The following is a 10,727-nucleotide window of genomic DNA, read 5'->3' as shown; positions in this document are numbered from 1 at the left end:
TTAGGCCGTCAAAAAAATTATGAAAATCGAAAATATAGAATTTAATCTTCTTATTTATATTGAATACGTCGAAAGATGCTGACTTTGTAATGGTGTGTTTGCCTTTGGCGTTTGTCACGAATATATCTTTTTCAGTTTTGCAGTTCTGTAGATTCACGTGAGCAGTTGATATATAATTTTTGTTGGCGCCTGTATCAATCAAAAATTTAAGAACTCCCTTAGTTGTGAATATTTCTAAATAGGGAATAAAATTATTGTTTATCAAAGTTCTTCCTTTTTTTTCTGATCCATGCGAAAATTTAGCTCATCCAGTTCCGTATCGTTTGTGTTTGCAAATTGTTCTACATCGTTATTATTTATCTGCATTTTAGAATTCACGGTTCTCATTGAGGCATCACTAGCCGTAATCTGTAGGGGCTCGTACCTTCCAGGTAAAGGCTTTGGACTTTGTCGTATCTTACGCGATCCGTACGACGTTGACGGTAGCTCGTATGTATCCGGCTTTTGTTTTCGATCCTGTATCGGTATGCGTTCTAACTTTTTTCGGTATGCAGCGTTAGTATATTCTGCGGATATTGAATACGCTTCGTCTATATTTTTCGGTTTGCTACACCTAACGTACGAGGATAACGATCCCTCAAGGCCATCGATGAAGCGTGTGAGTGTGATAACTCCAATTAAATGATGGACCCCTTCAATAGAATTTTTATATTCTTCGGTCACTGCGGTGATTGCCCTTATTTTAGATGAAACACTTTTTAAGTTATTATAATATTCTAGCAAGGTCTTATTTCCCTGCTTTTCGTAGAAAAGGGTTTGCAAATGGGAAGCTAAATCCCTTTTATCGTCAAAGAAGTTTTGCAATACTTCCTTTATCTCGGGCCACGTGCTAACATTCTCGGCGGCAATGATTGCTTCTCTAGCTTCTCCGGTTATTTTGCTTTTCACTGCCCTAACTATTTGGTCGTAAATTGCACTATTCTTATACTCGTCAAAGAGTTGGAGCGCACTCTCTACGTCCTCGATCCACGCGCGGGTTTCGTGTTTTTTACCTTCGTAAGTGGGTAGATAGCGGATGCTGTCCGGCGTTCTAAAATTTATAATAGACTCGCTTGACCTCGCTTTCAGGCTATTCATTTCCCTGACGAGTTCGTTTTGCGTGTTAGTGAGTTGCCGAATGTGTTCCAGCAACTCTTCCTGAGTATAGTTTGGTTCCATTATTTCCACTAAACGCACTTTACTCACGGCTAGAATATTTGCTCTGCTTCTTTTGGTGCTGCAGCGCGTGCTCTGGAGCGTTCTGAGTATTAAGTTGCTTTCGCTGTTTGGTGTCGTTTTGTAACCCGATGGTCGGGGCGTTTCTTCTGGATCTGCTGCTTCCTCCGCAAGTCCTCTGATATGCTCTCAGGGATGGAATAATCCGGGATAGGATAACGTTATGCAGGGTTCCAGATGGAACGGTTATCGGCTGCGCCAGTTATGAGATGGTCCTTGCTCGTTCGAGCTTCGAGAATCAACTGAACTATATTTTTTGGGATGCTTATCGACTAAGTACAATCTAATCTTATCATTACGCACACTTATATCTTACACTATCTTACAACTACTCGTATATAACGTCCGGGGCCGTAACGTATATATATCGGCGTACAACTAGGATTTTATTCCACTACAACCACTATTGGTACTAGCTCCACTATGGGTGCACTTACCCTAATATGTATCCACAGACGGGAAATTTTTCAAATCAAAGATATGTTTTTCCTCCAAATAACTTGGCTCAAAATTATTATACGCAGCCTTATAATAACACAAATCATGGAAATTAAAATCCTTCCCGAAATCTACAATACCCAGAACCAATGGAGGTGGATCCATCCTTAAGAACAAATTTTACAAATCAACCGGATCAGAAAAGAGCTATGCCTGCTTCTTCACAGCAAATATCAGCTTATCTGATAGATTTAGGTTCTAATACAGGTCCACCAGCAAGGCCCGAAGCTGATTATAATCAGAAATATCAGCCACAACGGTCCAATATGCAGCCACCAAGGGACGAAGCGTATACCCATGGATATGCTGAAACGAATTTTTTAGACCATTCCGCAAATTGGTAAAACCATTCCTCCCATACATCATTTGGCGGACAGTGTCGGAAGAATTTCCATTTTTTATAGATAGTGGATCAAACATACATTTAATATCATTTTTGAAATGAAAATGAAACATGTTAGATAATGAATGTGGCTTTGTAGAACGGTAATGTTGCCATGCCATCGATGATGCGTTGTTGCCATTATAGAGCGCAACTTGTCAGATGAAACCTGCTACTTGTTATTGTTTTGATGGGACTTTGGAATAAAAAGCCGGAAAATGCTGTAAAAAGCCGGAAAATGCTGTAAGCCTGGAAAAACGAACGTTGTTGCAGATGCCTTAAGTCGAGCAGTATATTCAATGACCGCTACGCAACATTCTGCAGAAGAGAGCGATACCTTTTACATTCCTTCAACAGAGGCTCCTTTGAATGCCTTTAGGCACCAAGTCATTTTAAAAGAAGGACAAGATAATGTAGAAATATCTCACCCATTCCCAAATTTTAAACGGATATCAGTAAAAATACAAAACACAGATGAACTAAATATACTAAAACTATTAAAAGACCATTTTAATCCATCGAAGTTGAACGGATTTTTCACTTCAGAATCCTTAATGAGTAAGATACAGGAAGTATACAAGAAAAACTTCAGCCAACAAATATTTTGAAAATACGTTTCACTCAAAGAAAACTAGAGGATGTAGAATCTAGTACCAGACAGATGGATATTATAAACGATGAACATAATAAAGCCCATCGCGGATTGGAGGGAAACAAAGCTAAAATTTTAAGAAAATAAAGTAAAGTGAAACAATTTATAAAGAACTGTCGCTTATGTAATGAATGTAAAAATGACGGAAACCCTTTAAAACAACCAATTTAAAAAACCCCATTACCCAAGGAACCTTTAGAAATAATGCACATAGACATTATTTTCTTAGAGAATCACTACTTCCTCACGTGCATAGATAAATTTTCAAAGTATGCACAGGCAAGGAAAATAGAATCTAGAGCCACAGTGGATATCATTCCCGCTTTGAAAGCCATGATAATGAAAATAAAACCACCCAAGATGTTGGTAATGGACGGCGAAAAATCATTTAATTCTGGGGAAATGACAAATCTGTTAAACATTTACAATTTAGAATCTTATGTAACAGCAACAGGCAGAAGTGAGATGAATGGCATTGTTGAGCGATTCCATTCAACCCTTTTGGAAATTTATCGGATCACAAAATCCGAGAATCCAAGCATTACTACGATCGAAATCATGGAGCTAGCGTTATTCAAATATAACAGCTCAATTCATTCTTGCACGAAGTTTACACCATTTAAAATTATAACACCAACAAATAATAATCCCAAAATATTAGGAAAAGTTTTAGAGAATATTAAGATATAACAAGAAAAAGATGTAAAATATTACAAAAGGGATAAACAATAATCTATTGTACCAGACCAGGCGATGGCTTATATGAAAACGAAAAGAAGATTAAAACATGCCAAACCGTATAAGAAAATGGATATTGATAAGATAAATAGAACCACAGTTACAACAAAGCAAGGAAGAAGAGTACATAAGAATGACATTAAAATTAAAAAGGTTTAATTATTTATTCGCAGGATCCTGCCTAGTTCTCCTGTTTAGTTCCCTAATTGAAACACAATTCACAACGATTATCGAAGAAGAATTAACGAACGCGTACGAAATGTTGAAAAACATGTTCCCTATACGAAGAACTAAAAGATGGGAAACACTAGGTACGGTATGGAAATTTATAGCAGGTACACCTGCTGCGAATGATTTAAGATTAATAAATTCTTCCATAAATGAGCTCATAAACAATAACAATGCACATGTTGTGAAAACAACGGTCCGATAGGCAAGTTTAAATTGAATCGGTTGGAGCCGTCAACAGAAAGCAGTAGTAGTGGTGAGAAGCTGCGTCCGCTAGCTGGTCAAAGACCGTAGGGTCCATCCAAGAAAGACCAGAAAGAAAATTGACGACCAGCTGACGGGCGCGGCTGATAAAATGATAAAAGGGGCTCCAGCCGGGACAATGGCTTTTTCGATCAAAATAAGTTGAAAAAGGAACACGTAAATTTTAGCGTTTGGGACTCTAGAACAAAAATAAAGAATACCACTGCTTAAAAAACGTGTTTTGGAGAAGAAAGAAGGAGAAAGAAAAAGAGTTGACCGAAAACCTGTTGCAGGACGCAACAGCACAAGTTAAAATTAATAGGGACCACTCACAGCAGCTCACGGACACCTTAGATCGTATTCGAGTCAAGTTGAGAATCACGAGAGATACCTAAATAGAATTTTTTTCTCTAAATATTCTATTAAATTTGAAAATCCTGTCCGAAAATTAAGTTTAATTACAGACAGCATTGTCTTAGTGAAGTTGGGAGTAACAATCCCTCGTATTTTGAATAGAAAAGAAATGGATATGATTGTAAGAAACGTGCGAAAACAGAATCTAACTATTCATACTACAACCGAGGCGCGTTCATTTATAAACACGAAGATAGTGACGGATAATAACGAAATTTTGTTCATAATTAGCAGTTCGAAGCTAAGGATTGAATCATAAAAAAAATTCAAGTGTATTCGGTTACGAATAGAGATAAGAAAATACATGTTCCACACTCCCTCTACCTATCCTCCGATAAGCAAGCATTCATGGTAACAACATTGGAAAAAATGATCTATAAGATGGATGACCTTAAGGAAGACAACTCGTCATGTGTTCCCAAAATCATTTAAAGCAGGAATCCAGCATGTAATTTCTTCGTTGATACCGCCGAAAAAGAGGTAATCAACTTAGATGCTACACACATTATAATCAATTCGGCCGTTGATTTCATACTGGACTCCACATGTGGAATTGAAAGGAGGAACCTAACTGGATCATTTCTCGTACGGAGTTCCCGGGATCGCCATTGAGCTTGCCAATCTACGGCGTACACATCGAGCCACAGAAGATGTTAAACCTGAGCCTAGAACATCTTCACTCCCTACATCTCGAGCTACGCAGCGAGATGAGGCAGATACGGCTGGAGACAGACAGCATCACATGGACGGCATGGTCGCTTCCAAGCCTAATAGGTATGCCACTTCTGTGCATCATCGTCATGTCAGTATGCTACTTGATTTGAATTCGGAACAACAAGAAAACCGAATTGATCGTCAACACTCATCAAGTACATCCAACATCTCTAGCGTCCAGCGAATCCAAGAGTTCATCTTACCAGCCGCTGACAATGATGGAACTTTTTCGTACGGAGCCTCAAATTTTAGAGAGGGCAAGTTATAGGACGGCTACCTCCCACCATCGCCATCCTTCACCGACTACCCAACACGGCTCCAGACGCACGGCTTATTCCACCACAGGCTACAGGACGGCTACCCGTCACCGTCGCCATCCTCCACCGGCTAGGCGACATGGCTCCAGACGCTCGGGTTATTCCAGCACGGGATGGTCACCGTCGACATCCTGCACCGTCCAGGCGACACGGCTCCAGACACTCGGGTATTAGAATATCCTGCCTACAAGAATACCTGAGATGCATCCGGCACCCAGGACACATAGCAGTGTACCTGGGAAGGATTCTCCGGGTCCGGATGGAATTCCGAATGGGGCAGTGGCAGCTGCCATCCGTGAGTTCCCGGGGACGTTTCGCCGCATCTTCCAGGACCTCCTCGATAGCGGATGCTTTCCGGAACAGTGGAAGACCCAGCGACTGGTCCTGCTGCCCAAGGCGGGGAAACCACCGGGCCAAGCGTCATCCTTTAGGCCCCTATGTATGCTCGACACTGTCGGTAAAGTGTTCGAACGCATAGTCCCTGATCGCCTGAACGACCATCTGGAGGCCCCACTGCCAGACGGTCCACGCCTTTCTCCCCGGCAATACGGTTTCCGTAAGGGGAGATCAACGGTGGAAGCGATCCAGGAGGTGGTGAAGGCCGGGGCACGCGCGATGACCTTCAACCGCACCAACAAGCGAGACCGACGTTGCTGCATGGTGGTCGCGTTGGACGTGCGCAACGCCTTTAACTCGGCCAGCTGGACCAGGATAGGAGAGGCGCTTCAGGAGAAGGGTGTTCCGGGCTCGCTCCTGAACATCATTGGGAGCTACTTCCGCGGCAGGGTACTCCACTACACAACGAGCGCCGGGACGGTGACCCGACACATCACTGCAGGCGTTCCACAGGGCTCCGTTCTGGGGCCTTCCCTGTGGAATGTCATGTATGACGGTGTCTTGTCCTTGCAGCTACCCCCCGGGGTGGAGATAGTGGGATTCGCCGACGATTTAGTGCTTACGGTTCCCGGCCGGACGCCAAGGGAAGCATCATCGCTGGCTACCCAATCCGTCATTCTCGTGCAGCGGTGGATGGCAGAACACCAGCTGTCTCTGGCGCTGCAAAAGACGGAGATAGTGATGATCAGCAGTCTGCGGCGGGGCCACCCGAGGGTGCCGGTACGCATCGGGGGGACGATACTTCGTTCGCGGCGCCACATACGATACCTCGGCGTCCAAGTGGAGGACCACCTGTCGTGGAATTTCCACGTGCAGGCCGTCACCGAGAAGGCTACTAAAATCAACAGGGCGATAGGATACCTCCTGAAGAACCACGGTGGACCGTCTAGCGTTCGACGCCGCACCATGGCCAGTGTGGCAACTTCCATCATGCGATACGCTGCCCCGGTGTGGTGGAAGGCAACGGAGCTGCAGACTAATCGGCGCAAGTTAAATAAGGTCCACAACCGGTCAGCAAAGATGGTGGCTAGTACTTTCCGTACTGTTAAGTACGACGTCGCCACCGTCGTAGCTGGCTTGCCGCCAATCGTGGACCTTATACAAGAGGACCATCGCTGCCATGAGCGGAGACGAACGACAGGCGGTGCTCCCGCAGTGATCCGAAAGGAGGAGCGAGCGGAAACGTTCCGGAGGTGGCAACGGGACTGGGACGCATTGGCACGGGACCCAGTCCGCTCGAGCAGATTCGTTCGTTGGAGCCATCAGATGATCCCGGACGTGGAGCGGTGGGTAGCCCGGAAACATGGACGGGTGAACTTCCACTTGTCCCAGGTGCTGACGGGGCATGGATTTTTCCGTCAGTACTTGTGCTCCAGGAAGTTCACCCGATCCCCGGGTTGCCCGGCCTGCTCAGGCACCGACGAGACGCCTGAGCATGTCCTTATTCAGTGTCCACGGTTCGCGGAGGTGCGGGAGCGACTGCTTCTGGCCGTGACGGCAGAAAACATCAACGAGCACCTGCTTCACAGCCAGGAGTCGTGGGACCGCATAGATGAGGCGGCTAGGCTGATTATGTCCGAGCTCCAGCGGATTTGGAACGCCGAGCGCAGCGCAGCAGCAGAACGCGAGACGGCCGCCGCTAGGCGTAGTGCGACGGCGCGGGCAACGGCCCAGGATCGCTCCAGGACGGGCCGATTTGGACGCGACCCGACACTACGGGCCAGAATCCAGGCCATGGACGAGACAACAAGGCGCGACTTCCGGCGAAGAGCGGGGCAGCTCCTCGCCAAAATCAGGCGGCTCCGAAGACGCCAGCGTCGGATGCCACCCGGGATCTACGCGGCGACGATGGCGCGTAACGTGGCGCTACTTAGGCATCACGACGCAGCGCCGGATCGGCAGGGTGCAACAGCAGCAGCACTTCAGGACGCTGAGATGCGACTCAGCAACGCCCGACGAAACCAACGAAATGCCCGCCAGCGGGCTTATCGGAGGCAAAGACGGGAAGAAGGCCAAGCCCAGCGTGGGCGAGAACTTGAAAATGCGGCCCAATAAGGGCAACATATAGTAGGAGGAAAAGGCTCGATAGCCAGATGCTCGCCCCCACACAGCTCGACCGTGTAGGTGCATGCTGTGCGAGGGCACCAAAAGAGCTCGAGAAGGGAGTAGACAATTTATTTCCAACTGTGATAAGATGAATCCTTCCCTTTCCCTCGTTACTCCGTTCCTGATAGAATGTAACTTATAAATAGGACATAAATTGTAAGCGACATCACTCTCAGTACACCAGTCGAATAATAAACGTCGTAAAGACACAGAACTCTAAGAACCTGATTTCAACCCCGAAATCCAGAATCGTTAACTCCAGCTTTGCGGATGAAAAGGAGCGGAAACCAAAGGTGTCTTATTTGACATCTGTCAAGCTGTTGCATACTGAGCAAAATGAATGAATTTTCCTCTTCATTACTTTTCCAAATTTTCGCTCCTTATAAAAAACAAGGTTATCAAAATTCAAAAATCCTACTTACCGAAAGCCGCCAAAAGATTGCATGAAATGTGCTAACAGAGCTAAAAGAAACAAATTAAACTTTTGTAAATTTTAAGCAATGTTATACAGAAATAAGAATAAAGTTAAATTACTTACTTCATTCCCTTTGATTTCCGCTGCTGCTACATGATTGAAGTGTTGCAAAAAGCATCTTATTCGTGGATTAAACAGAACTGCCTCGTATCCATTCTGCTTGTACAATAATCAACAATTGCATCATTGTCTACTTTTTTAAACCCCTTGCTTAAGCTTAACACTTTGTTGATTGGAGACGAAGATCTTCATCTGTATTTGACTGCACAATGTTGACGGGCAGACGAACATATCCGTGCACACCGATGCACGGCTTGCTTAACACTAGAACTACCTTACCAGCCATTTTGACTGGTCAGGTACTTTTTCAATCAAATTTATTTCTTAAGGCTGAACAATTCCACCAAATGTTAATGCGTAACTTTCACGCATCCAATGGAATGTTCATGTTTATGTATTCAAACATAAAATTTTCTTTTTAATATTGAAAATAATTTGCGCTAAGGTTTCAAGCGTAAAAATCGCGGTAGCTCTAGTGTAAATAGAACATTTGTTTTATTTGTTCGATACGTCGTTACCATTTCGATTGTTCGTTCGTAACCGATTAATATCGGCCTTATTTTTCTTTGGAATGCTCGTGTAATTGCTCGTTACCATTGCTAGTTGCTATGCTCGTGAACGTACTCGCGGCGAACCTCGGTGAGAGCAGCTAGTTTTAGGTAAAAAGCGCAAGTTATCCAAGTGTTACAACGGAGAAAAATAAAAAAGAATGTATTACATCATACTCATACACATTTTATTTCTATACTTACCATACACTCACTAAAATGATCAAACGGTCATTTCTGTTTTGAAACAGAATGGACAATGCATCTGTTTTCAAAGAAACGTGAACAATGCAGATAGACATCCTGTCCATTCGTTTCTCAAGTACACATACTTTGAGGAACGAAAAAATTAGGTTGTACTAATATGATTCAACAAGACATAAACCAATCTTCTCTCTTGTTACCAATCTCAAAGCTTCAAATCGTGTACAAAGCAATCACAGTAACCACAATCAACTTTCGTAGCTAGCGGCAATAGTAAATGAACTATGTTTTTCCACTCAATTATCTTGTAATCCAGTTACAAAAGCACACACACGTGTTAGAATGCACGGAACTATTAGTATAAGCTTGTTTTCAATAATGCCAAATAGTGTGCGCCATTTCCCGTGACAAACTTAATTCACACACCGTTCTTCACTATCACTTTTCCTGGAAGTTACACTTGCACGGCTTTGCGGATGAAAATGAACGGAAACCAAAGGTGACATTTGACATCTGGCAAGCTGTCGCTCAGTTATTTTAAATAATAATAAATACACACAGTCTGTATATATATGAGAACGAAAAGCCAATGGGCAAAATAACTAAGTGATGCCTCATTGTTTTGCTCGGTTTAAGCACAATTGTAGGAGTGTTGGCGTGCCTTAAAGTGAAACGCCAGTTAGAAGAAACAATCGCGCGGAATAAAATGTATGCTACTACCTATATGAAAAAGTACACGAACTGATGCAGAGGTGCATACCAAAATTTGCGGAATGATTCATAAGTGCATAGCCGGTTACGGATTGGAAGAATCGTCAAAAATTACAAAATTATAGCGTGTTCAAAAGGGCGATCAAAAAGATCACAAAGATGCATTCGGGCAACATTTAAGAGCAAATTAAGTTCAAGTAAAACGACAAAAAAGTCGTTGCACTGCTGAATTTGGAAAAAATCAATGCAACTTTCATCAGCTCTAACAATTGGCGATACTATACAATTGCAATTCAAAGCAAATCAAGCAACGGGATATTAAACTAGATCATAATTTTGGATAAATCCAGATGGCGGTCTCGAATAAGTTGACAATGATGAAAAATTTCCTATGTCTCAGGAAATAAAAGCGAATTAAGTGCATCATTGTTATAATAGCAACTTGAACAGGCGTTAAATACATGTTAACATCATACGAGTAATGTTCGACAAAACCATAGTCAAATGTTTATCAGCGTATCAAAGATTGATAAAAAAATATAAAAAACAAATCCCACTCACCGTTTGTTTTCGCGATATTTGTTTTCATCGCTCCATGCGATATTTGTTTTGTTCATCCATGAACCTAAACATAACTGCATCACACTGACGGAAAATAAACACTTGTCCACGTTATACAGTTATATAATCTAGAAAATAGAAATTCCTAACCTTTATTAAGATATACTAATATACAATATGACTGTATAATACTTACATCACATTT

The 10,727-nt window shown here is 43.1% G+C and overlaps 1 protein-coding gene and 1 pseudogene across 1 annotated transcript; one reads left to right on the top strand and one right to left on the bottom strand.

The window, feature by feature from the left end:
* Window positions 1–261: 261 nt before the first annotated feature.
* Window positions 262–1,218, bottom strand: LOC131291213 (uncharacterized). Its single transcript, XM_058320401.1, has one exon. It carries the CDS (start codon window positions 1,216–1,218, stop codon window positions 262–264), a length of 957 nt encoding a protein of 318 aa, XP_058176384.1.
* A 1,491-nt stretch (window positions 1,219–2,709) lies between these two features.
* On the top strand, window positions 2,710–5,254 carry LOC131291212 (uncharacterized; annotated as a pseudogene).
* The last annotated feature ends 5,473 nt before the right edge of the window (window positions 5,255–10,727 follow it).

The sequence above is a fragment of the Anopheles ziemanni genome, chromosome X (genome assembly GCF_943734765.1).
Source record: "Anopheles ziemanni chromosome X, idAnoZiCoDA_A2_x.2, whole genome shotgun sequence".
NCBI classification, from domain to species: Eukaryota; Metazoa; Arthropoda; class Insecta; order Diptera; family Culicidae; genus Anopheles; species Anopheles ziemanni.
The sequence above is the reverse complement of the archived record's forward strand: the minus strand, read 5'-3'. Positions and strand labels throughout refer to the sequence as shown.